Source organism: Rhipicephalus microplus, chromosome 4, assembly GCF_043290135.1.
Source record: "Rhipicephalus microplus isolate Deutch F79 chromosome 4, USDA_Rmic, whole genome shotgun sequence".
Lineage (NCBI taxonomy): Eukaryota > Metazoa > Arthropoda > Arachnida > Ixodida > Ixodidae > Rhipicephalus > Rhipicephalus microplus.
The window spans coordinates 219,967,087-219,994,639 of NC_134703.1; the positions used below are offsets into that span (position 1 = coordinate 219,967,087).

The 27,553-nt window shown below is 44.9% G+C and overlaps 1 protein-coding gene across 4 annotated transcripts in view; it reads left to right on the forward strand.

Moving 5' to 3' along the window:
• Positions 1-27,553, forward strand: part of rhea (Talin_middle and talin-RS domain-containing protein rhea) — a 908,869-nt gene that overhangs the window by 515,113 nt on the left and 366,203 nt on the right. For all 4 annotated transcript variants that reach the window (XM_037423602.2, XM_037423605.2, XM_037423603.2 and 1 more), the window contains exon 38: positions 15,704-15,885. In XM_037423602.2, coding sequence (XP_037279499.2) covers positions 15,704-15,885 — 182 coding nt within the window. The remainder of the gene's footprint in view (positions 1-15,703; positions 15,886-27,553) is intronic.

The window sequence follows — 27,553 nt, forward strand, 5'->3', positions numbered from 1 at the left end:
TTGGCGAATCGCATCGTTCTTGATTTTCCCACTGCGAGCGCTAACTTCATATCACGCATGCTGTTCTTGGTTCAGTGATGCGATCTTTTCAACGCCGGATCTTCATTATTGGTCAAATTTTTCGTGGCAACATACCGAACGGCAGGCTAGGCCTAGTCAGCTTTGGTTGCGTTTCAGTAGCAGTCGCTGGCTATCCAAGTTGCGGTTTGGTACGGAATCAGGGGAACTTGATCACTTGATGGGAAGGGATACATATTGTTGATGAAAACGAGGGTCGCACGTGTAGCACTCATATGGTGGTTTGCGATTCGACTTCGACCTCTTGAAATTGCATGCTCGCCCCTGAAATGGATCGATTGGTGCCTTGCTGCACATGAAATTTCGAATGTGATTCGACATAGTCTGTGCAATGTGCATAATTGAGGCGGTCTTAGAAGTAGTCGGAGAATTAGGCGTTGTTGCTTTCTTTTGTTAGCACTACTGGGGCACTACTGCCAAGCACCAGAGCCAATGGGGCACTACTGCCAGGCACCAGTCAAGCAAATAAAGCTTCTGCTATAAATTTCTTTGGAAAAACTTCATGGGGAATTCTTTTGCTTTTCAATAAAACTGAGGAGCGAGCCTCTGCCCATTAGAGGTTTCACTAAGCATCACTGTGCAGTGTTGACACTTGGCATCAGTGGTCTGTTGGAAATGCTGTTTTTGAAGGTGTTGTATTTGGGACCATCCAAGCACACCAAGTTCTGGCCAGTGTTCACTGTTTCTGACAACACAATACTATTTTTATGGTGCAACTTGATGACATGGTTACGAAAGCTAAGCTTCTGTCATTGTGGTATTTTGTAAACCGCTGGCAGAGCAAGCTCCTACACTAAAAATATTCTGATCCAGCCAGCACTAGCCTTTAAATTCTCATACATACTTTTCACACGTTCCAAGGCTTGTGGCTTTAGGTGCCTATCCATTGTGAGTGCAGAGCAGTTTTGAACTTCCCTCAAAGGGGTAGTGTAACCACATTTGTGGCTTGCACGCTCTTCGCTGCAAGTGCTTCTTTAACACTAGGAAGCATTGTACATGCAACGACATCCATGTATTCTGACTAAATAAATTAATATAACCATATTTATGTGGATAACTTTCAATTTCATTTTCCGACCAGTGAGATGCACAATGTGGCTGACTTTGTCACGTGACCACATAACGCTTTCACATCTGTGGTGCTTAGTTTCATCTGCTCTCACACAAATGTACTACACAAGCACCAGCAAAATAAACACGATGGCAACTGTTAGTGCTTTATGTATCAACCGATGTTTTGCTGGTACATACGTATGTTGTGGAGAAGGGGCAGAGGTCTCGAGGTCGCTCAGGTCACTAAATATCTGGTGTGACGTCACAGCACTTTGCTTTGCTGCACTTTATATAGGGCTACGTCAGTGTTGGGTGTTCCAGGCATGGCTCTCAATAGGGAAAGTGAACATTTAGGTACAGTTTCAAAGTGAATTAAAATATACAGTGAAATCTCGGTAGACCAAACCCCACATTAACAAACTTTTCAGATTAACGAACTTTTAAAAAATCCCGCACCGACTGCTAATAGCTTTAATTTAAAATTATTTCACTACTACGTACTTCTAAATACCGAACTTTTCAGAATAACAAGCATTCATTTAGTTCCGCATTATATCAACAAGGCCTCAGTACTACAAACTTATGATCTCAATTCTGTCGCGACCTCTGGAGCGGTACGCAAGCAGACAATAAAGCAAACGGACGTCTTGCTTCTCAGAAGACGCGCGAAAATGAGGAGAAAAAAACGAAAGGGCAATTGTTTCTTTTTTCTTCTTTTTGTTGAAACGCCTACGCTGCAGGTTTACAAGCGCGAGCGCAGAGGCGATGGCAACTTGGGAGGGCAAGGTCAGCGAGGCAAAGTGGGAGTTGCAGAGCAGGAAGCATGGGCGCAGAAAGCCTGAGACAACGAGAGAGCAGAAAACGAAACGCGAGGAATTTTCTTTTTTAGCACTTTTTTTTTTTTTTCGAAAGAGGCGATGACAGCCGTGACGCTTCGGGTTTTTCTTTGAAGGCTTTGTTTTTTCAGTGGTATTCATTTCTTTTTGGTAATTACTTATCGCATCCGCAAAGCAAGTCAGCATTCACGCTGCGGTCATACTACAAATGAGTTCATCTCTGCTTGCGAGGAAGAAGCGGGAGCAGTTTTCGCTAAGCGAGACAATGGATATTCTTCGGCAAACGGAAGGCAAGAAGCAGGCTGTTGTGTCAAAAGAACCGAGTCGCACCACAAGATTGCGGATGAGCTGGAGGCCTTGGCGCTGCAAAGTTTGTGCTGCTCGCATAAAAAAAAAAAGAAATCGCAAACTTCTTCAAAATAAACGTGCATTTTTTGGTCTTTACTTGTGAATTTGTTTTTTTCTCGTGAAAAACGACTTTAAGGACCTACCGTTGTGAAGGTAAGTCGTTTCGGTTGGTGAAAAATAAGTATTTATGGTCAATTTTCGAGCTTTCATTATAACAACCTTTCAAAATAACGAACAAATTTTCGTGGTCACCTGAAGTTCGTTATACAGAAATTTCACTGTACTCTGAATGTTTGCTGCATCTGACGCTTTGTGTAGAGTGTCCTTGCATACAAAAGAAATCTACAACAGCCTGAAAATGTTATGGCACTACTTTTTTGAGCAGCAGTGGAGCTTTTCTTCTATGTAAGGCAAAGTTGTGTGGTTGGCCAATGCACTTCGTTCCACGTCAAACTTTTTGCCAGCAGCGTGCTTCTTGTATTAAAGAGCGACCTGTAATTTACAGTGAACGGTTTAGATGCTTTCCCATCATTTTAAGATGTAAACTTCGCATTGAAAACAAGCGAACAACAACAAAGAAAGAGTCAAACTGTGTTGATGATAGTGCCGATGTGGATCCCGTGTTTATGTAGAAGAGAAGATAATGCCACGCTCCTTTCTCAAGCTTTTATATCTCTCCATTTCACGTGTAATGGCTCCCTTGTGCAACCACACCTATTGACTAAAGAACCATCGAGATAATTGTAGAACCCTCCGATGCAATTACGCACGCAAAGAGAACATTACAAATTTTTTTGGAATGTACGTGGCTGCTAGCGATAGCGCTGGAATATTCGATCGCACATGTGCAAATGCCGACGCGCATCATCGCCTGTTAGTTCATCGACGGCCGACACTCTATACTCCGCTATCAGTGCCAGTGTGTATTGCTGTAGTCTCTCACTTAGTTTTTCGTTCACAAGTTTGGCGAACTAAGTATGTTCTGTAACACGCCCACTGTCGCCTTCGTCAATGTCACGACTAGGTAACATCCGGTAGAGGCGCTGTTCGTTTATGTTCTGGATACCGCCGTCGAGCCATGAACCCAAAAATAGCTCAAGACCTTCTTACTGCAATACAAAAACGGCTTTTCATTGTCGTCAAAATTTCGACAGACCACAGTCATGAAAAATTGCATCATAATAAAGGAAAACCTCCAACCACTTCATCAGAGCCCCTACGTGAGAGTGTGGGAGCGCATACAGAATTCTGTCGCGAGAACGTGAAGCCATAAAGAGACAAGTTGATGAAATGCTACGGGATGACATCATCCTGAGGTCCAAGAGTCTATGCTCATCCCCCGTAGCATTAGTGAAGAAGGAGGAAGATGGAACCCTGCGTTTGTGTATCGGTAATTGCGGCCTGAACAAAATAAAAAAAAAGGTGTGTATCCTCTCCCATGAATAGACGGACGCGCCAGATCAGTTGCACAACCAGAAGTACTTTTTAACGATGAACCTCAAGACTGGCTATTAGCAATTCGTAGTCGACGAAAGAGACCAATAGAAGACTGTGTTTATATCACCATACAACCTATTCGAGTTCAAGGTCATGCACCAAGCAAACTTTTCAATGCGTTATGAATACAGTACTGGCAGGATTGAAATAACAGACATGCCTCGTGTACGATGTCTTGTTTTCCTCAAGGATCGACGAGCATCTTCGGCGCCTGTAACTGTACTTCAGATATCAAGACCTGCGGACTAACCTTGAAGCCTGAAAAGTGCTGATTCACGTACGAGGATCTCTTGTTCCTGGGACATTTGATCAGCAAATCTGGAGTCTATCATGGCCCGTGAAAAGCAGCTGCCATCACCGACTTCCCGCCACCCACCGACAAGAAGGCAGCAGGTATCATGAATAAAGGAGAGGCACGAGGCATGTGCCGAACGTGGAAGCCCTGCGATGGCGAGAGCACTCGCACCAGTCATGTAGAGGCAAGAAGTTGGTCGCAGAACGACTCGTGGCACGCAACCTGGGCAGCACAAGCACCAGCCACGTAGAGGGAAGAAATGGGTCGTAAAAGGACCCATGGCATGGGACCTGGGCTGGGAGGAAAACCCTGAAGGATCAGCTGGCACTGTGTGGTTAGGATGCCGAGCAGCAAAGACGTGGGGAAAGAGCGTCGCTACCACGATGGGACCAGCATGATCACTCGGTTTCGAGAATGTCAGCGTGAGAGGCCTGGGGAGGGGCCGTTAACTTAGGAGGTTCCCAGGGAGGCTGCCCAGACTTGCTGCACCCTTGCCCAGCAGTTCCTGGTCGACTTGTAGCTCACCCACTTCACGGCAGGACGGCGACTGTTCACACAAGTCAGCAGAGCAGACTTGCCATCAGTAGAGCCTATGACGAGGCTAAGCCTAGCCTAGTGAGGCTGAAGAAGATGATGGACTCTAGGGCGCTGGCAACGACGACAAGCGGCTCGTTCGGTGGGACTGATCGATGGTAGCAGCGAAGAGGTTGAAGAGACAGTCAACAACGTATGTGACAAACCTCGACATGGCATCGGAGAGAAGCCGATGTGAACCGTAAGGTCTTTCTATTGTGGTGATGCCATATTCAATTAGGAGCAGTGGCTTGGGCTAAGAACGAATTTAGATTGGTTTGCAGACTATTATGCTTGTACTGTTATAGGGTTAAATTTTATTCAGTGAGTGTTGATTTCGTTGTCGCTTTCGTTTTTTCGCGTGTTATCTTTTGGGTTATAAAGTGTTGTTGTTTGTGACTCTCTCAATTTCATCCGATGCAAGCGCTCACGAGATAAGTACGTGACATAATTTGACGAGCCTGCCGAGGTTTTTCTCTTGTGCGGCCCAGTCACATTATTGTTAGGGGTTGTAAGGATGGATTACGAGAAGTTGACAGCCATGGCCAAAGGCTTGGGCACAAAAAAAAGAGGAGACGATAGAGCTTTTAAGAACGCTCAGCAACAACAAGAAAAAGAGCATGAGCGAGCACGTGAAAAGCATGAACGAACACTTGCGAAGCAAAGAATAGAAAAAGAAATTCTAGAGTTGAAGTTGCGATTGACACAAGCGAATGAAGCATCGGGAGACTATGCAAGTGTGGTTAATGCATTCTCGTTGGCGTCAGCCAGCTCGCATACTCTCACCTAAATAGACTTTCTCTCGCATGTTGATGGCACTGTTTGATGAGCAAAGGAATGACCTCTATGTTTCCCTGCATCGTTTCGAACGGATCGGGATCGGGCAGGGCTGGAAGAAAAGCGTGTAGGCCAATGCCTTGAGTCTTTGTCTCGTAGGCGAGGCATTGAGCATGTTTGGACGCATGCCAGCAGAAGAATCACTGAACTGGTAAAGAAAACTTCATTATAAAGATTCCGGCTCACAACACGAGAAATTTCGAACGTGTTAGCTCAAAAATTCATAGACGGGCAATTTTTTGTCTGCCGATTGTCTAACTACTTTGACAAGTGGATTAAGCTGTTGGACACAGAAAAAACTTAACAAAATGTCCACGACAAAGTAGTAGCAGAGCAATTTCTTAACCGTTGCGTTTGCAAGTTGGCCATATTCTTGAAGGAAAGAAAGATAGGTGCGGTAGAGGGAATGGCAAGGCTGGCCGACCAATTCATGTAGGCCGAAAGACTGAAAAATTTGGGAAAGGGGGTCAGTGAACGGTCTGTGGCAGCGGAAGGAGAGGTTAGAGGGCAGGCCCCAAGAAGCAACTTCAGGGCACAGCAGCGATGTTTCCTTTGTAACTGGCCAGGACATACAGACAAACCTTGTTATAATGAAGCTGAAAGGGGAGTCTTAATTACTTCGTTACAACCATTAGTTTGTAATAGCCAATATTCATTGCTACCGACAATAAGCCAGCAAGAGAGAATATAATCACCAATAAATATCACAACAGCCCGCCCTGCAGAGAACAACGGCTGTCGAAAGGCAGAAAAATGGCAAAATAACAAAGATCAATGCACTTTATTTGCACCAAATTCCGCACACCGGCTGGCAGATCACTTCGAAAAAAATAGTCCTTAATAGACTTTTGCCGACTCTTCTTCACACAGATGACTGCTTTTTCGGCTGCAGCAGCTATTTCGAGTCTGTCTTCGTGGTCATCGTAAGCACCAAAGAAGCGGCACAGCAAATCTGTCGCATCCAGTGCTTGCACTGGCGTCGATACGTCGGGTTCGCCAACATTAGGCTCCTGGGTGTCGACACATTCGCCACTGTCGTCATGCGCGCCTGTCACCGCGGGCACAATTTCTGCATTTGACAGCTCTTAAGTTGTCACCGCATCAGCATCAACACCAACGTACATGCAGAAAGTGTCGTAGTCTGGCACAACGCCGGCGTCAAGGACCAGGCCCCATGGCGTCTAGGCCTGATCTGCTGCACCCACTGACGACATCGCTGAAATTTTCATCCACTTTTTTTTCTTGGCACCAAACTCAACGGCTTTCAAAATTGCCGACTTCTGCTCAATTCTCAATTGTTATAGTTTTGAGCTTACGTTTGCCACTGCTGTTGTCTATCTTGGGTCTAGCGGCAGAAACTGATGGAAGTGTTTCTCTTCCCCAGCGAACGACAAGCAAGAAAGCCACAATCTCCGCCACTGCCGCGCGCAAGGCCCTGGTGTGTAGTTGAAGGGGAGTCGGAGGTCAGATGCGCGGGCGGGTCAACGAGTTCTACAGGAGGGGGAGGCCAGCTAACGTGAACGCTCTTGCGAGTTGTTTTGCGGGCGAGTCCATTAGTTCCTGAGGAAAGGGGACGCAAGGAGACTCGCTCCCACACGCGTATTGGCAGGCGGCTCTTGGGGAGCGCGAAGCGCTAGTTTTGAATTACCACAGCCGTGATCAGACATAAATCGTCGTGCGCTATAACATATTGAATTGACATATACCAAAATGATCAGTAAACGCTCATTGGGGACAAAAATGCTTCGTTATATTCATTGTGAAAAAATTTTTGCTTTGTTAAAGCGAGGTTTTAAATACATGGTAGGCTATGACAATTTTAAGGGGAATTACAATTGCTTTGTTATATTCATTAGTTTATTATATCTCACTTTGTTGTAATGAGGCTTTACTGTATAGCCATCAATTGACATACAAGGAATGGCCACAATGAAAAGACGGGGACGTAGTCTAATTGCCAAAAAAGAGGGCATATAGTAGAATACTGTAAGATGAAGTCAGTAAAAAGATCGCATGTGTATTGAGATACAGAGAAGAGGGGCAAAAGGAAATAGGCATGCCTGTAGTGGAAGGTGAGGTACAAGGGCTTAAGGCTACAGTACTGCACGACACTGGAGCCAATACTGTGTTGGTACAGAAACGTTTAGTGGCACTGGAGAATATGGCGGGGCAGGTAATACCAGTAGTCTTTGTGAACAGAACAATATGGTATCTCTCAGAAGCCAAGATACGAGTAGCTACACCTCTTTATACAGGGACAGTGAGTGCAAAGTGCGTTGAGGATCCCCTTTACGACCTTGTAGTGGGAAATGTACTGGGGGCGAGAGGAACTGATGGCCCTGATCTTCTGTGGAGATGGGCTGATGAAAGCCTGAAACAGAGTGGAGACTCAGAGCCTGCAGAGAGAGAGGAGCCAAAGGTGGAAATGTAAATGGCAGCAGCAGTGCGAACCAGGGCCTCAGCTAAGGGAGGAAGGTTGTAAAACCACAACAAGTCACCAAAATTATGGGGTTGTAAGTAACACCAGAGAAATTCAAGGAATTGCAGGGGAAGAATCTATCTGTTCGAGCGTGTGAAGAGAGATTAGGGAAGGTGATGAAAAGGAAAAAAAGAAGGATGGTAGCACAATTTGTGGAGCAGAATGGCCTGTTTAAAGGTGAACATTTTCGACAGATATCTGTCTGGCTGGGTGAACTTTCATACTAGTGACGAAAACTCTCCAGCCAAGTTATAGTCTAAAGATGAAAGTTAAGGACTGTGAACTGACCCGATATTTTGGAACCAATTCAGTCCCTTTTTCAAGGATGATTGCTCGGCCAGCTCTGAAGTTCGCATTCTTTTCTTTTTTTCTTGGCGGTTGTCCCTCTTTATTGCCCTTCTTTCTACAGCTGTTGCTACGAGGTTTTCTCAACTGGTTCTGTAGACAGCGCACATATAGATAGAGTGGGTAAGGTTCCAGTTGAGCGGTAAACATTTCCAGGCCTTGTTTGAATGTGCTAGGACTCTAATAACTGTCTTTTTGTGTGGCTACCCTCCATGTGGATGACTCGGGCGTCTTCGAAAATGATGTGGTGGTCCATCTTTTCGCTGTGTGCAGCAAGAGTGGTTCGTGCGGCGTTGAAATTATGCACATCGTCTCGGTGTTGTCGTTTCCTTTCGGAAAAGTTTTTTGTCTCATTGATGTAGGTGGCGGGGCAGTCTGTTCATGGAATTTTGTAGACGAGCCCAGGGAACCTTTCTTTAAGTAGTCGGTCTTTTGGTTGTGGCGAGAATCGGCCGCGAGCTGCATAGCCGGCCGAGGAGTCACAGTCACCCCTGAAGAAGAGACGAATCGGTCTCGAAACGTCGGGTCAGTTCACAGTTCTTAACTTTTGTCTTTGGACTATAATTTGGCTAGAGAGTGTGTGTTATTAGTGAGAATGGCCTGTTGTACCGCAAGTGTGTTTTCAGCTCAGGTAAAGAAGTCATGCAGCTTATGGTACCGGATAAGTTAAGAGGTAGAGTACTGAAGTTGGGACATGATGGCATTATGACAGGTCACCAGGACATAAAAAAATATGTTATAAAAAATCACACAGGAATTCTTTTGGATAGAAGTGCAGAGCGATGTGAAGAGATATGACAAATCGTGCGTTGTATGTCAGAAGACAGTTTCTAAAGGGAGAGTAGGCAAGGTCACCCTGGGTGAAAGGCCGATTGTAGAACTACCTTTTTATAAAGGGGCAACAGATATTGTGGGACCTTTTAACCCAGTATCTGATAAAAGAAATCATTATTTTTTTACCTTGGTGGACGTGGCTACCAGATATCCTATCTGGTAGCTCTGAAGAACATAGACACCATTCAGTTAGCCGAGGCCCTGTTGAACATGTTCTCGAGATGCAGCATACCAAAGAAGGTACTCAGCGATAGAATATTGAATTTTACCTTAGAAATCATGAGGGAGGTACACAGACTGATGTCGATCGACCAGAAATTAACTACCCCGTATCACCTGATGGCCAACGGGTTGGTAGAACAGTTCAACGGAGCATTAAAAACTATGTTAAAAAGGGGGATGTGTAAGGAAAAAGGAAAGGCCTAAGGATTGGGATAGATATCTACTATCATTTTTATTTACATATTGGGAACTACCGCAGGACAGTCTAGGATTCTTGCCCTTTGAGATGCTGTATGGAAGGACGGTCAAAGGCCCATTAACGATCATGAAAGAATTGTGGTCCAGGGAAGAGTTGGGAAAGGGAGAAAAGAACACATTCACAGACATGTTATATTTGAGGAACAAGCTGGGGGGAACTTATAAGATAGCTCATCAAGAATTAAAACTTGCCAAGCAAAAATAAAAGAACTGCTATGATCAAAAAACAGTGCGGAGAACACTAAAAGTAGGAGATAAGGTTCTGGTACCGCTGCCCACAGAAACCAACAAAATGTTAATGCAGTGGAAGAACCATTTACTGTAACGCAAAAAGAAGAGCAAAATGGACTATGAAATCTTGGTACATGACCAGAAAAAAAAATTCCACAGTAAAGATGTATGAAGAGAGACTAGAGGACAACAAGGGAAAAGAGAAAGAACTAGCTACTGTACGTATAGTGATTTCAGAGGAAAACCGGGAAGGAATACCTAAGTACAATAAGACCAAAACCATAGGGGTAGAGAAAGTAGCAATAAATCCTTCCCTGGAGAGTTCACAGGCCAGAAAGTTAATAGATGTTGTTGGTGAATTTGGTGAGATTTCTTCAGATTTACTCAGAAGCACCCATGGATGTGAAGTAGTACCTGTTACCCATAGCTATGCAGCAATATTGTTTCCACGTGGAGTATATCAGGGTTCACTAGACGTGGAAGCATATTTTATAAGCAGAGCCTTGTGAATTATGTGACAGTGTGTGAAGAGGTGAAAATTATGTGGACATTAGGCACGATCTTATGAACGCTAGGTGTGACCATGTACAAACAATGTGCGAATGATAGCAGTGATGACACGTGAACAAAGAAGTGCAGAGAGTGGGGAATAAGTGCGCGATGAAATCAACGGATTGTGGTGAGAAACTAAGAACAAGGTGCACCTTTGCATACATCATATGAAGAATGAGATAAAGCAGTTTTTTAAGAAAAAGCTCTTCAAAAAAGGGGCCCAATGTCATGAATAAAGGAGAGGCACGAGGCGCGCGCTAAACCTGGAAGTGCTGCGATGGTGCGGGAGAAGAAAGAAGAGTCACTCGAGAGCACGCTCACCAGTCATATAGAGGCAAGGGATTGGTTGTAGAAGGACTTGGGGCACACGACTCGGGCCAGGAGGAAAACCCCGGAGGTTGAGCTGGCACTGTGTGTTGGCACACCAAGCAGCAAGGACATAGAGAACTAGCGTCGCTATCGTCTGGAGCAGCATATGACCGCCTGGTTCCGAGGACGTCAGTGTGAAAGGCCCAGGGAGTGATCGTAGACCTCAGAGGTTCCGAGTGAGGCTGCCCGGACTAGCTGTACCCTTACCCAGGAGTTCCTGGTCATCTTGTAGCTCACTCACTTGACGGCAGGACGGCGACTGTCCACACTAGTCAGCAGTGCGAACTTGCCATCAGGAGAGCCGATGACGAGGGTAAACCCAGTCTAGCGAGGCTGAGTAAGATGACCGACCGGCGACAAGGACGAGGGGCTCGTTCGGAATGACCAACTTTTGGCAGCATCGAAGAGGTTGAGGAGACAGTCAGCAGTGTACGTACGTGACGACCCTCGACATGGCATCAGAGAGAGGCTGACGTGAGCAGCATGACCGTGCGGTTCTGAGGATATCAGCGCGAGAGTCCCTGGGAGTGGACGTTGACCTCGGAAGTTCCAAGCGGTTGCCCGGACTTGCTACACTCTTTCCCAGCAGTTCCTGGTCGTCTGTAGCTCGCCCACTTCGCGGCAGGACGGCGACTTTTCACACCAGTCAGCAGAGCGGACCTGCCATCAGGAGAGCCCATGACGAAGCTAAGCCTAGCCTAGCAAGGCCAAAGAACATGACAGAGTCCGGGACGCAGGCAACGACGATGAGCAACGCGTTCGGCGGGACCGACTTACAACGGCAGCGAAGAGGTTGAGGAGACAGTCAACAATGTACGTGACGAACCTCAACACGGCATCAGAGAGAAGCCGACGTGAACCGTAAGGTTGTACGATTATGGTGACGCCATATTGGATTAGGAGCAGTGACTATGGCCAAGAACAAATTTAGACTGGTTGGCATACTATTTTGCTTGTGCTGTTATAAGGGTAATATTTTGTGTCAGTGAGTGTAGGTTTCGTTTTTGCTTTCGATTTTTTGTCTTTTATCTTTTGGGTTATAAAGTGTGCTGTTTATGTCAAGCCCATCTCCCGACCCTCTCAATTCCATCTGATGCAAGCGTTCCTGAGATGAGTATGTGACAGTACGGCTGATTTCTTGAGCTGTGCCAAGTAATTGGGTGATTCATAAAAAACTTGGCCCGCATTGCTGAGCCACTTACTAACCTTACCAGGACTGACGTGGAGTTCAAGAGGGAAACGCCGCAGAAGGAAACATTTCATGTGGGCTTGTACAAATATTTGAATGCTTTGAATATTCAAATTCGAATATAAATTATTGAAAGTTTTGAAGTATTCGCAATGAGCGAATAGGTCTATATATAAGTTCGTATGTAACCACTTGTAAAGGTGATTTCACTGCAGTGTAGGAATGCTAAAGCATGAAAACATCTGTCCAGGGGGAAATACGCTCTGTAGAGAGGCCCCGCAACACTCTTTGAGCATGGTTAGAAAACGCTGCGGATCAGTACTGGAGGCTACCGAGAACTCTAGAACCAAATATTATAGCGCATCGGTGGCCTGGAATTTAAAGTAAATTCTCAAAGTCGGTTAAAAATTCCTTTCTTTTCTCTTGACAAAAGATGGAAGAAGCTCGAAAATCACTCGTCACAGCGGTGGTTTCAGCCATTGGCTGATTTCAGCATGGTGGGCTTGGTCATTACACTTATCGCCGCGGGAAACCACGATTTGTCCACGCGTGCACACGCGTGGACACTGAAAAGCTGTGAATTTGAAGAAAAAAAAAAAGGGAGAAAAAGTTTTCAAGGTCACTAGGTGTGCATGATGCATTTGCTTTCCTCGTATCATTCCTCTCTGCTCAGGTTCCAGCACTTTCGTCAGGACGAGAAGAGAAAATGAAACTGCAGCGTGCAACAGGTCTTTCCAACTCCGCTCGTATTGGATGGGTTCGAAAAATTTTTGCGGTGGTAAATTCATGAGACAATGAGCTTCTTTAGTCAATCCATTCCATGGCTACTTGAAGAAGTGTTGCAGGGCCCCTTTTAATGAACATATTACCCTCGCATCAATTTGTTATTTTATTAGGTTTAAAATATTGTTATCAAGGCTTATGTGCTCAAAGAATAATAAATTTTAATATGTTACGTATTTTACAAGTCATCGCTCGCATGTCATTGCAAGTCAAATCATGCTACAATTCAAAGTTGTTTTGACTTCTTTGAATGAAAAAAATGCATTTGCCTATAGGCTCTATTTCAATTTAAAAATATTGTGCAGGTTAGGTAAGGACAAATATGCTTATTTTTATTTATATGTAATATATTTACTATTCAAATTCGTATAAAAATTATTCGACCGAAATCACTGTTCGCACAAGCCTGATTCCAGGAATAAAATGACACCTGCACATACCCCCGTTACTTGTACAGTTCCACGAATTATCTGAGACAGAAATACACACTGACGCAACCAGTAGGGGGACTCAGCACCGCTCTTGGGCAGAAGACTGCCGGACAGGATGGGGTTCAACACTGTCGAAATTTGGGCTTGTTGGTGCATTGTGACGACTGAAAATAGCGCTAAGAAACGGGGACACAAGAAGAGGACACACGGCACAGGCGCTACCTGTGCCGTGTCTCCTCTTCTTGTGTCCCCGTTTCTTAGCGCTATTTTCAGTCGTCACAGGATGGGGCTATTAGTTGAGTCAGTCGGTTTCTATCCAAGACAGAAGCCAATTATTCCATAACAGAAAAGGAGTGCCTTGCCATCATCTGTGCTACGTCAAAATTTTGTCCCTATCTATATGGCTACGTCAATTTTGTCCCTATCTATATGGCGGGCTTTTCAAAGTTGTGAGGAACCACCACGCCTTCCGTTGGTTAGCTACCTTGAAAGACCCTTCAGGTCGCCTCGCACAAAGTGCCTGAGACTTTAAAAATATGACATTATCGTCGTTTGCAAGTCCGGTAGAAAACACCCCGATACCGACTGCCTATCTCATGCCCCGTCAACCCACCACAACCTACGACCTGGATGACTTAGCTGAACGACAGCAAGCTGGCCCAGAATTTGAAGATCTAATAAAATACCTCGACGGCTGGACCACCGTTGTTCCAAAGGTATTGAAGTAGGCACTTGCATCATTTTGCACTGTGAAATGGGTTTCTTCAAGAGAAGAACTTCTTATCCCTGCAAGCCAAGCACCTTGTGGTGCCTTTAGCTCTGTGACCACAACTCCTCCAGGCCCAGCACAACGTTTTGACAAGAGAACACCTCGGTGTTTCCCACGTACTCACGAGGATACATGAAAGGTACTATTAGCCATACCTTACCATCAACATTACTCATTACATGAGGACACACCAGTGCTGTCAGCTATGCAAGACGCTGCCAACAAGACCAACAGCACTTCTGAAGCCCATTGAACCACCTGGCCAACCGTTGTAGCAAGTCAGTATGGACTTTTTGGGGTCGTTCTCGTTGTCAGCTGCCAGAAACAAGTGGGTGGTCGTAGGTACAGACTAGCTTACTCACAAGCAAAACAAAAGCCCTGCCCAAAGGCAGTACATGAGAGGTAGCTAAATTCTTTGTTCGAAACATGGTCTCGCATGACAGTGCCTCAAAGTAACTCATCACCGACAGATGTACCGCATTCACTGCTGACCTAATTCAGGCAATTTTGGCATTCAGACAGGTGGCATTCAGACCGCTGGACGACAGCATACCGCCCACAGAACAATTGCCTCACCAAGCGCCTAAACAAAACCATCGTTGACATGCTGGCCATGTATGTCGACGTCAAACACAAGACGTGGTATGCTGTCCTTGTACGTGACCTTCCCATGCAACAATGCCATACAAGAAATGACGCAGGTGACCCTAAACAGGTGAATCTACGGAACGACCCTGGCAAGGACACTAGATGCCCAATGTCACCGACGAATAAAAACCTCAATGTCAGTTTGTACCTTCCATGCACTGAAAAAGCCCGACAACTCGTTTGCCTCTTGTGGGGGTGCTAATACCCCCTGTAATGTCGTTTGCAGCTCATGGCACATGTTTTTCACGCATAGGTCGCATTTCGGGTTCACAACTACTGAGTGGTAGGTGGCGTTTGTAGGGGGTCTGTCCTATGTACGGATGACACAGAAGCCTAGCTAATGTTCCAGTCGCACATTGTTGTACTATGCACGACTAACGTCCCCTTTCTGTACTTAGTCTCATTCTGTTCCAGTCGCACTTAGTCTGCGTGAGAGTTTCACGCAGGAAGGTGCCCAGAGAGTGGCTGTCGAAGGAGAGTTGCATATTTTCCAGCAGTGAGAAATGAATGCACCTCAGTGCACTATGAAGCTGCTGCTGAGCATGGGGAAACTCTGGTTTTTCGAATCATGCAATATCCGTCCATCATTTTCTGTGCACTTGCACAGTTCCACATGTCAGCACTTTGTGTTTGGTCTTAGCATAATGTGTCAAATAACAACCACAAGTAGCCACAGAAGCAGTAGCAGTAAATGCTGTGGCTTATCTTACAAACACTTACAAATTCAAGAAAATGGATGTCATTAACAAGGCAAGCAATCTTGACTAGTGAGCAAAACAGGTGATGCTGCTTTGCTCAGATGTCTTAAAATGTGGGGAATGAGTAGCACAGCCAGTTTCTAAGGAAGCATTGAAGAAAGCAAAATAGAGCTTATTTTCATGTGTAAGGCACAATGATGTCAGACAAAAAGGAGAGTCATGGAGTGTCTATTGTTATCACTGCACCTTCAAAACATGCAAAACCAACGCCACCACCATTTTTACACAGCAGGACTCGTTCTCGAGCTCACATGTTTCACCTTTTGCTCCTAAGCTCTTTTTTGGAAAGGCTCTGTCAGAGTGGTGCATTTTGTGCAGGCCAGAGTCGCCCAGGAGCCCATCTTGGCAGCCGGGCGGTCTATCATTGATGGATCGTGCAGCATGATTCTGTCGGCCAAATCCTTGGTGCTGAATCCAAAGGACCCACCGGCCTGGCAGAGCCTGGGTGCCCACAGCAAGGAGGTCTCAGACGGCATCAAGAGGCTCGTCTCGTCAATCAAGTATGGCTGTTTGTAGAAAACATTCTAGTAAACCCTCGTTATTACGAATTTGCGTACTATTTCGAAATCTTAGTCAAGTCTAAACTGATGTAGCATTTATAGGAGCACGGCTAGAATATTTGCCCCCTTTTATCTGGTTTTCAGAGATGACTGCGGGTATCTAGAAATTTTAACCGGCAGGGCGGAAAGCAAAGTCTGTTTCCAACAGGCGTCAACAGCTTCGCGCGATCGTTTACATGTACTACAGTTTAAGGCGAATTCGAAATTCTTGCGAATGCATCGGTTCGCTATTCGCCTTTTCAGTCAACTGTGGGAGTAATCATGTGTGTCGCCACATGCATACACTCGCACACCAAAGAGGCAAGTGTCACGCAATTTTCCCATCAGAATTAGTAAGATTTTTTTCTGTAAGTTATTTTGTCTTTATTATGGTAAGTCTCCTGAACAATGTAGCCTTTAGTAGCAGCAGTGGCTTCTGTTTTTTATTGACCTGGTCAAATAGTTTTGACGTTTTGGGGAACTCAAAATACTGATTATTTCAAATTATTCCAGATTTTACGACTTGGAGGCAACAAGGGATGACAGAAGCAAAACTGCTAGCTGGCCCAATTGGAATTAATTAATCTTTTAGCCACTTTTCAGGGGACAAACTTAAAAGAAGCAAGGACTATGTTGGGCCAGTGTGCATCGTCACTTGAAAAAAGTTGCACAAACTTAAAGTCGAGATCTCGTCTTTGAACTACAGTATGAACAAACGAGCGCATTCTCAAGACTCCTTGCTTTGTTTGTCTTGCACGCTAAAAGCAGAAGAACTGTAATTACCTTGTATGGGAGCTTGTTTAGTAAGTTGGCAAAATGCACACTTGTGGAAAACTGGTTGATTCATGTCCTGTTGTTGGCTCGCTTTGCTTCACCAAGCTGTAATAAGGAATAAGTCAAAGGAATTTATGATACTGAATAGAGCCTCACTTTTTGGAGCACAAATGTACAAGGACGAAAAGGGACGCACACAATGCAGCATCGCTTTTTGTCTTTGTTCATTTGTGCTCTAAAAAGCGAGACAGGAATTACTAACATGCGTGCTCTTCCAATTAAATCGGTTGGCGACACACGGTGTGACATCATGGCAAGTGCCACCCCCATCAGTGCAGAAGGCAGCCTACAAACTCCAGCGATCTTTCTCCACAGCCTCTTTTGTCAATGGAAGGGCAGGCCTCATCAAGCTTGACTGCCATTCCATGCGTACACAATGTTTCATGTGAGCTGCGAAAAAAAATTGGGGCTACATTCGACATGTCAGCTATAAAGCTCGATGGAAGTGAGTCAGGACCAGGCTCACACTTTGCCAAAAGCTAGACCATGCAAATTAGGTTAAATGCTCCGCAAGTGAGGTTTACCATATTCCTGTGTATATCTACTTTAGGCAGGCAGGCTTGACACAACACGTGTAGGCAGATTAGTGGGCTTGGTAAGTTTACTGCATACTTCGGCACAGAGTGCGGATGTCAAGCTTTGTTTGAGCAGACTAAGGTCTTGTTTTGGTTACCAAAATGCCAGTAGAGAGATAGTTGTGCAAATAGCAATATTTTGGGTTCGAAGTGAATTAGAATAATGAAATAAAAGTGTGAGTCTAATTGAATAATTTTTGAACATCTCTCTATTACTTCTAGAACATTTTTTTGAATTCTGTATTTACTCAAGTAACGAACGCTTAGTGAATACACCCCCAAATTGAGTCATTAAAACTTAGACTTTTTTTTCCTGCATTATAATGCACTCTTGCATTCATCTGCTGCAGTCCCGCAAACTGACACCTGGCGTCCTTGCTCCTTTTTTTTTTTTTTTTTTTTATTATAACCCTTCCTCGGCCACTTCGACTTGCTCCCTCCTCCCCTTTCAGCATCTGCTGCTGCGTGCCATTTTTTAAATTTTTTTCATGTGCGCAGCAAGTTCTTTGTCTTTTTCAATCATCTGTGCACCACAGCGGGGTGGCTGAATAGTGATAGTGTAAAGACATCGCAGGTGACAAGCACACAGTGGGCAAAGGTTACGAAACTGCCCGCATTGAGGAACAGTCGCTTGCTGCAAATATGAAACTTTAAAAGGCCAGTCAACAGGCTCTGGAATGCGCAAGAAAAGCTCATGCATCTTTCGTACCTTCTTCAGACACAGTGACGTCAACTCGGCGAACGGTGACGTGGATCAAGTTACTCTTTATTGACACCTGGTTTAGACCAGTTGACGAGCTGGGTGCTACGTCTAGTCGCCGATCGCCGAGTTGACGTCACTGGCCGTTGAAGGAGGTTGGGCACGCGCAGGAAAAATGCGTGAGCTTATCCTGTGCGTTTCAGAGCTTGTTGACTGGCCCTTTAAGGTCCAATCACATGCACGCGATTTCCAAGCGACGATGACAGGATTTTCTGTCGCTATGGTTGTCACGAAGCGCCATGTGTCAACATCGTATTGCAGATTTCTGGACATCCAGAAAAAATCACTTGTCATCCAAAAAAGAGCGGGCCAATTTGCACAACATAGTAGCACCTCTGATTCTTGCTTTGTTCGCAATTAGCTCTTTGAGCTTGTTATCCTACTTAAAAGAACGCAAGATCCTGGCTGCCTAGTCTACAGTCACTTCTCATGTAGACAGCGGTGAGGCATCCGAATTTCCTCGTTCATCTAGTTATCCACAGTTTGATGCTTCAGTGGTAGCTTGCTGCAATGCTGTGATCCCACTCATGTGCCAATTGCGTCAAAGTGCACCAAATCAGATTTACTGCGCCGTCTTGATAATATCGACGGCAATTGTGTCAAACTGCGCCGATGTCGAATTTTGTAGTGTCTATCTCTGGCAAAAGACACTGTGGAACGTAAAAACAGTGACCTTATTCTCTGGACTACCGAATTCATAAACATGTATCTAGAATTATTCTGCTGAATGATCAGCAGTCGCGTGTGCGTCTTAAGTAATATATGATGCTATGTTGGTGCCGACACAAGTTCTGTTGTGCAAGTTCACTTGACAGCGAAACACGCTCTCCGCGGAGGCTCTTGGCGTCTAGTTTAACCGGTAGCGAGAAATTGTGGTGGCAGAATTCATCGGCAGACGTTGTCCGTTCCAGAAACGTTGCTCATAGTACATTTGAAGAGTTGCGTGGCACGGGATCAAAGCAATATTCACTGATAACCACACGCGTGCCGCCAGAATGTCTTTCACGTTTACTTCTGGACATCGAGAAATAATTTTCGGTGCTTTGCGTCCACAGAAGAACACATAAATTAACGGTGAAAATGCATTGACACTTTATAAACTATTCATAGTATATAAATATATACTTTATTATACTTTATTCATATACTTTATTCATGTACTTTATTCAATTCATATTATACTTAATTATACTTTATTCAATATACTTTATTCATAGATAATCATTAAGAAGAGTTTTTTCATAATTTCTTCCCCCAGCACATTCATGTTTGTAATTGCTGTTGTGGTAAAAAAAAAAGGTCCTGTCCTTTAGAACTTGAGATAGAAAGGGTGCGAATTCAAAATTTTTGTGTTCTTTTTTTTTATGTCAACTCATTAATAAAAGTATGCCTCCTGGTTGGAACTGCTGCATTCCTATTTTATTACAAGCAGCTTTGGGTAATGAGGCCATTGCTGGCCGCTCTGGTGTAGGAAGGCCCACTGTTGAGTGGCTACAGCTTGCTACACGCCCGCCTCTCGCTTTCCATGGTCCATAGATTACGGTTAAAAAAAAATTGAACATCACGGCATTGCATTCATTGCTTTGTTTTGAAAGGAAAGGGGGGTAACGCAGGCTGCGTCGCTTGAAGGACACAGTCGCTGGCGCACGCTATCTCAAGAAATAATGAGAATGCTCATAAACTTTCTGTGCTACCAGTGCATGCTTAGCATTTACATAGCTGAGAGCATGAAAACCGCTTCACCAGCTGCAGTGATCATCGTCCCTTTAGCCAGCATACTTCTGAGTTAACAATATCAAGTCCAAAAGATACGATTTGTTAATATCAATTAAGCTCTTAGCAATGAATGCAATACTAACAAATTGTATTGTTATACCAAATAATAAGTCCTGACGTCATTTGAGAGGAGCACTAGCCGCGGGGTTGCCATTTTCAAGATCCGCACACTTGCCTCACTCACAAAAACTAGCTGCACATGCGGTGTTCGACATTCGTACAGTGACTTGGAATATAGATACCCCCAGAACACATCTCTTTCACGCTCATGCATGTACAGATGAAATGACACTTATCTAAAGCACCCTTCGGTCGCTCCAGCTGCCGTTTTCTTCAGAAACATGGAAAGAGACGCCGCAATAATACCAAATATGGTCATACTGTGTGTTAGGTCCTTGTGCTACAATGTGAGCATTAACAAACGCTTGTAGTTAGCGTGAGATAGAAGCTGCAGCCAACTACAACGCTGACAGGCTTGTGCTCCGCTGCTCTACATGAGTGTGATTTTATCTGTACAGCACAAAAGCGCACACGAATGGACCTTCAATATAGTGCGACGATGGTGTGGCCGCTTTGCAATCAAGGCTCAGTGCCTACTCTTATATGGACATGGCCGCTGTAGAAAGCGAACCACTTTTCACGCAGTCTGTTCGCTTTGAGAGTACAAGGTAGAAGGGTATACCAGCCATTTTGAAAGGGGCCCCGAAACACTTTTCCAAGAAGCCATGGAACAAATTCACTAAAGGAGCTTATTGTCTCATGAATTCAACTCCGCAAAAATTTTAAGAATCTGGCCAGTGCAAATAGAGTTACAAAGACATCGCATGCTGCAATCGCATTCCCTCTTCTCTCGTCCCGACAAAAGTGCTGAAAGCTAAGCAGGGAGGGATGGTAGGGGCAAAAAAAAAAAAAAAAGGTTATGTGCACCTTGTTACCTTGAGCACTTTTTTTTTCTTTGAATGCGCGGCTTTTTTTGTGTGATCACACGCGCACGCATGGATGAGATGCGGCTTCCTGTGGCGATCTCTGTAACGACCGAGTGCACCATGTTCAAATCAGCCAATGGCTGATAGATGAGATTTTTACCAGTGATTTTTGAGCGTCTTTCGTGATTTGTCGAGAGAAGAAAAAGCAATTTTTAGCTGACTTTGATCGCTTATTGTGAATTCCAGGCCATGTGCTGTGCTTTATTATTTGGCTCGAGTGTTGTCGAGAGCTTCTACTACCGATTGGCAGTTTTTACTGACCATGCTCAAAAAGTGTTGCAGGGCCCCTTTAATGCCTGCTGATATAGCGCGCACCAGCGATCACACTCTTAGAGTAAATGTTCATAACAACACACTCCCCCCCCCCCCCCCCCTGCATTACTAGTTCCTTCCTGCTCCTTGAAGATGAGTGGCGCGTTTCTCTCCACTTGAGTAACAATCGATGGCAGGCCTGGCACACGGGGTGATGTTATAGCATGCACCCTCAGTGCAAAAGAGATAGGTCCTGCAGCTCTTTTTAACTCTCCTTTTGCCACGTTGGTCATCCCCACTCGCGATGTTTTACCCGCGTGTAAAACACATGATGCGCAGCGGGATGTTATCGATTGGGACATTACACAAAACATGACGGCCAGTGGTGTAGCCAGTAAGGGGCGGCACATCAGGAACATGTTCATCCCTCTAAATTTTTTTCGTCATGGCACATATTGTGCAAAATGACCATTTGCCTTCCCGCCCCCCCTCTTCTTCAAATCAAGGTGCCCCCCCCCCTCCCAAAACAAATGAAAAATAATTTTGCCTATGCCTCTGACGACGGCAGAACCTGGTCGAGTATGTCGACATAATCCCTATCGCAATAAAAACAAAATGGCTCTCGCCTTCGAGTCATCTTAGGCATATGTATAAAATAAAGTACCCTGTAAGGTTTTTTTTCTTTATGCCCTGCTTTTTAGAGGACACTGTAGGCGGTTTTTGGAGTATACACAGAAATGCCCTATAATCACATTAAGCATCGCTGCAAAAGGAAAATGAGGTTTCTTAAATCGTGTAGTTTCAGCACAGAGAGGTGAGTGCCAGAAGAGGTTGGCTTTATTAGACTATTCAAATTATGTCATGTTACGTCCAGCAATCTGATCAGTTGTGACCAAAAAAACCTTTCTTTATCCTTCAAGTATTCATAGGGAAATGCAGTTGGGAGTGTACGCCACGGCATTTGTTTACCATATCTGCTGATAACTACATGGGATTATTGAAAATGCTATTTCATGAAGTACAATTTTATTCAACCGGTATGCTGTTTATTTGCTCTGAAATTAATCACTGAACAAGTGATTCCAGAATGCTCAATAGCATGATGCCATTATTTTTGCATCACATCATCAACTGAAATAGGTAGTGCTTTTAAAATGATTGACTTCTTGAGATTTGCAATGAATTGAAATATTCTTAGCTCTCCACAAGAGCTCCAGAATAATTAATGTTTTTGAAAAAAAAAAAATGCAACTTGCTTCTCCTTCAGAATTTGAAATTAGCTGCTCCAGATTGCTCCCAAATGAAAAATTTCGCTGCTCCAATGTACTCCGAATAGAAAATTTTGCTGCTCCAAAGTGCTTCAATATGCAAATTTTGCTCCAAATCAGAAGACCTCGGTAGCATTACTGTGCACTGTCTACAACGGTGGCGCAGTTATCATGTGTGGTTGCCTGGTAGCCACGGAATTAGCAAAGTTGGACCTTGGGGCACGCTTCTGGGAGCCCTTCGAGATCCCAGCAGATACCACGGTTGCGGTTAAACGATTGCGGGAAAAGAAAGCCGCGATACGCTTGGAGCGTGCGACTGGCGCAAGGACAGCTTGCAGAAGATAGTGCTACCGACTGCCAAAAATAAGTGATGTGCATCAAAGAAGTGAGGTGCAACAAAGAAGCTGTTTCTAAGCAGTTTACGCATATGTCAGTTATGAAAGGCTAAGCGACCTTAGTTTTTTTTTTTTTTTTACATTACCACACTTTTTGCTCATACCTAAAAAGTTTTCATAAAGTTACTCCTCTTAATAATTCACCCCCACCACATTGCTTAGATTTTTTGGAAAAAAAGAGTGCATTCATTACGCGAGTATATGCGTTAGGGCGACGCGAAATTGTGAAACAAAGTTGGAGAAAATTTCTAACCATGTTCTTACAAGAGGAAGGCTTAGGAGATGAAAAACTGCACGAACACAAGTGCACATGCGCTTGTATAGTTCTTCATCTTTCAAGTCTTCCTCTCTCATGCAGTAATGTAACAATGAATAGCTACCAATTTGCTCAATTAAGTACCCCTATAAGGTATTTCATAGTTGTCTTATCAAGAATGAGACTAATGCAAAACCAAATTGTATTAGTACTGCCAAATCTCGTTATAGGGAACCTCAGTATAAAGAGTTTTTCCGAAATTCCCTACCAAATGTTTATGGGTTTAGTGTAAAAATATTTTATTACTGCGAATTTCAGAATACCGAATGTTTCAGAATAACGTATCGAATTTTATCTCCCTTTTGTTAATCAACACTTCAAAATAATAAATAGCGATTTGAATAAGTTACTTGCGGCTGTAGAAATAATGCCCAGATCCATAAGTGCCACTATCGTCATCATCAGAGTGCCCACATATTTCTAACTGCCCCGCCCTGTTCAAATGGGCGGTAGCCCTATCACCACCACTATCGCCTGGTATTTGTATTTCGCGTCAGGCTTCGCACCGTTGCCTTTGTTTTTGTCGGATAGCCTGACTTGTGCGCTTGTTTTATGGCTCCTTTCTGGCATTTTGGTGTGCAGTTGAGCATTCAAGATGAGTTCCGAAAGCAGGACAAAAGGAATGCTACGACAGTGAAAAATGCGACACGAGCGACCAATGGGATGAATTAGCCGATGGTTACCTCTGCATCGCTCGAACACTATTCGCAGCCTGACGAAGCATGCTTGTGGGCTTAGCTGACGCCGGATAAAATTATTAAGAAACACTTTATTCAAGATGAGCTCGAGCTGACACCTACAGATGGTACCTACAGATGTGGAAGTTATTCAAATGATGATGAGATGTACTATTGATAAAGAAAAGTGAGTGACTGTGCTCCTAATATCAATTTTTGTGATAAGGAGACTCAAACGAGAGTGAGGACGTTGAAACAGCACGTGCGAACCAACATGAAGAATTGGTATACTTTGCAGCGCTTATGAAGGATGTGCACGAAAGAGTTTGTCTTTCAGCAGTCGAGATGCGCACATCAGGACGCACTATTTTTTAAATTAGCGGGCACTGATTCTGTAATATTTCATGTTTTTTATTGTTTTTTTACATTTTTTCGAGCTGCATAACACGGTTGCGTATGAATGTATAGTACAGGTGGGTGACTCACATGTTTGCATTTATGATTCTTGCGCAAATTTCTTGTACTTTCACTACGACTTTTCAAGATAACGAATGACTTTTAGAGATTCGTCCCACAGGGGCGCCTCTGCAAGCAGGCGTTTCGTGTGTAGCGACACCACGGACCCGAGCTAACGGGGGAGTTTTGACTGCCTCCCATGCCTAGCCGTGCGTGGCTTTGCTGTGTCCGGGGAAAAGGGGATCCTGGGGGTTGAGCCGACGCTGGCTGCTTGGACCTTTAAGGCCCCCCGGCAGAGGCAACACACCCCTTTGGCCCCGGCTTCACGTAGACGGCACCCCTGGGCTGACCCACCCAGGGGAAATCGGCAGTCGCCTTTTCCTATTTCTCTCTCCCTACATCTTCGTCTTTTGTTCTCACTTTACATCTTTCCTGTCTTCTCCTCACTTCATTTTACTTCCAATTTTCCCTGGCGGCAAGGGTTAACCTAGTGTAAATATCCAAACTTGGATAGATATATTAGGTTATGGCAGTGGCGTACTACTGGCGTTGTGCAGACATGTTTACATGTTCTGCCACGTCCCCTTGTTGGGCTCCGTGGTGGGTGGTAGGCGCCATTACTGAAGGAAATGCACTTTTCTATGGGATCACGAAACCCCTTATCCATTGATCGCCCCTTCAAAAGGTGGCGCACCGAAGCAAATGTAACGCCAATTTCAGAAAAACAAGACCATTTCCCTAAGTACCACGTTATTCATTGCGAAAGCTCGGACAAAAAAGCTCGCAACATCTCCCCATTCCTAGTGTCCAGGTGCCTAACCGAGACTATCGGAACTGGCTATAAGGCTACAAAGATGGCAAGCGGAGACTTGCTAGTGGAAGTTAAAGACAAGACACAGTTTCAGAAACTAGAAAAATTAGTAGCATTTGGGGACAAGCCCGTAACCGTCTCTGCGCACCGAGCGATGAACACTGTCAAAGGCGTTGTGTCAGACGATGACCTAAAAGACCTAACAAATAATGAGCTTCTGGCTGGCTGGAAGGATGAAAACGTCGTTCACGTACAGCGTATCGTAGTGAGAAGAGAAAACAAAGAAATTCCAACCAAGCACATAATTGTGACCTTCGGGTGCTCCACACTACCGCAAGAATTAGTTACCGGCTACCTAAAACTGTCTGTGAGACCCTACATTCCGAATCCGCGGCGCTGCTTCAAGTGCCAAAGATTCGGACATGCTTCTCAGAGTTGTCGTGGGCAGCTTACCTGTGCACGGTGTGGTATCACAGGCCACTCTGCAGATGATGACTGCAAGGCCGAACCCCACTGTGCGAACTGCGATGGAGAACACGCGGCGTATTCTAGATTCTGCCCAGCATGGACAAAAAAAAAAGAAATTATTACCATTAAAGTCACCCACAACATCAGTTTCCGCGAAGCAAGGCATCGGGTCTCCCCTTTCTATGCAACAAAATCATTTGCTGAAGTGGTGCAACAGGGGGCAGCACCACGACAGCATCAGGTGGCCGCCCAAGCTACGCACAGCGTGCTGGAGCGACCGCCGCTTGCCCCTACTGCGGGAGCAGCCAAGGCTGCTCCGGCCTTACTCAACAAGGCCCCACCACGGGCATCGACATGCATTGGCACGAGCCAAGGCAACGGGCAGACTGCGGGAACCCCGTCGACGTCCAGTGTAGAGGGTTTGAAGGCTTCGTATCTTGAGCCGAAGCCCACAACGCCCAGGGATCGCTCGGCAGAGCGACGGTCCAACGCTTCTCATGAAGCTATGGACACAACCGCCAGTCAAACGGCGCGTGCAGTGCCGAAGGAGCGGCGAGTTTCTCTCGACTGCTCCAAAAAAGACAAAAAAAATTGCAGGGCCTCCAAAAAGCCCTGTAAAATAAGTTTTGTTTTCCATAACCTGAAAGGTTATGGTACCATTCTGTTTTGACTTTAGTATCACACGCATGTCACCAAGGTTTTATTGCCAACAAATCAATTCTTACTCCATTTTTCTGCTCAAGTTCACTGCCCAAAAGGTCTTTTGTCCTCCATTGGAATTGTAGAGGACTCATTCACAACATAGGTGACATAAAAGGTTTGCTAAGTAGTCTCTCTCCAATGGCTATGTGCTTACAGGAGACCAATCTTGGAGAAAAGCACACCAACTTCCTCAGAGGTTTTACCGTAGTACGTCGCGATCGCGTCCACGCTAGCCGGTTGTCCGGTGGCGTGGCTATTGTCGTCAAAAGTGTAATTGCAGCGAGAGAGATCACCATCAACAGTCACATCGAGGCCGTAGCCGTCACCATTTTAGCTCACAAAACTATCACCATATGTTCCATTTATATCCCCCCACACACGCATTTTTCAATTAAAGATATAGAGCATATTTTGGACCAACTGCCTGAAATGTTTGTTATCGCAGGGGATTTTAACGCGCTTGGAATGCTTTGGGGAAGCAGTACAACTGACACCAGAGGACAAACCCTCGAAGATTTTATTCTGAACAATGTCGTATGTCTTTTTAATACTGGTAGCGTCACCTACTGCTCCCCAAGCACAGGAGCCACTAGCTGCTTAGATCTAGCGCTGTGCTCACCTTCGCTCTTTCGAACTAAAGTGGAGCATGATAGATAATGTCTACGGCAGTGACTATATGCCTGCTCTCATAAAATTAACACAAACCCTCCCCACCACTCAATCCCGCCCACCGCGTTGGAAACTACATCTGGCAGACTGGCCACTGTTCACTGAAAAAGCTGCCCTAGAAAAAGATATGCTTGATGGCCTAAGCATAGAGGAAATGAACGAGACGGTCACCGCCTGCATACTTGCGGCAGCCGAACAAACTATACCACAATCCTCCGGCATTATAGAGAAAAAACTGAAACCCTGGTGGACAAAAGAGTGCACACAAGCTAAAAAAATGCAACACAAGAAGTGGGGCATTTTTCGTAAACATCCTACAGGAGAGAACCTCCTAGCATTTAAAAAGGCGAGAGCAAAGGCAAGATTTATTCGCAGGTAGGCTGAAAAACTCTCGTGGAAAAAGTACATTTCATCCATCAACAGCTCCATCACATCTAAAAGAATGTGGGATCAGGTGCACAAGTTTAACGGCAACTACAGTTCATATACCATCCCCATTCTCTCAACCCCTGGCATCCAGACAACTTTAGACGAACAGGCAGACCTACTAGCGCAGCACTTCTGCGCTATTTCGAGCTCGGCAAATTATTCGGCAGCTTTCCTAAAACATAAACAATCTACAGAAAAACAAAAGCTTCCTGTTACAGGTTATCACGACAGATCATACAACTCCCCCTTAACCCT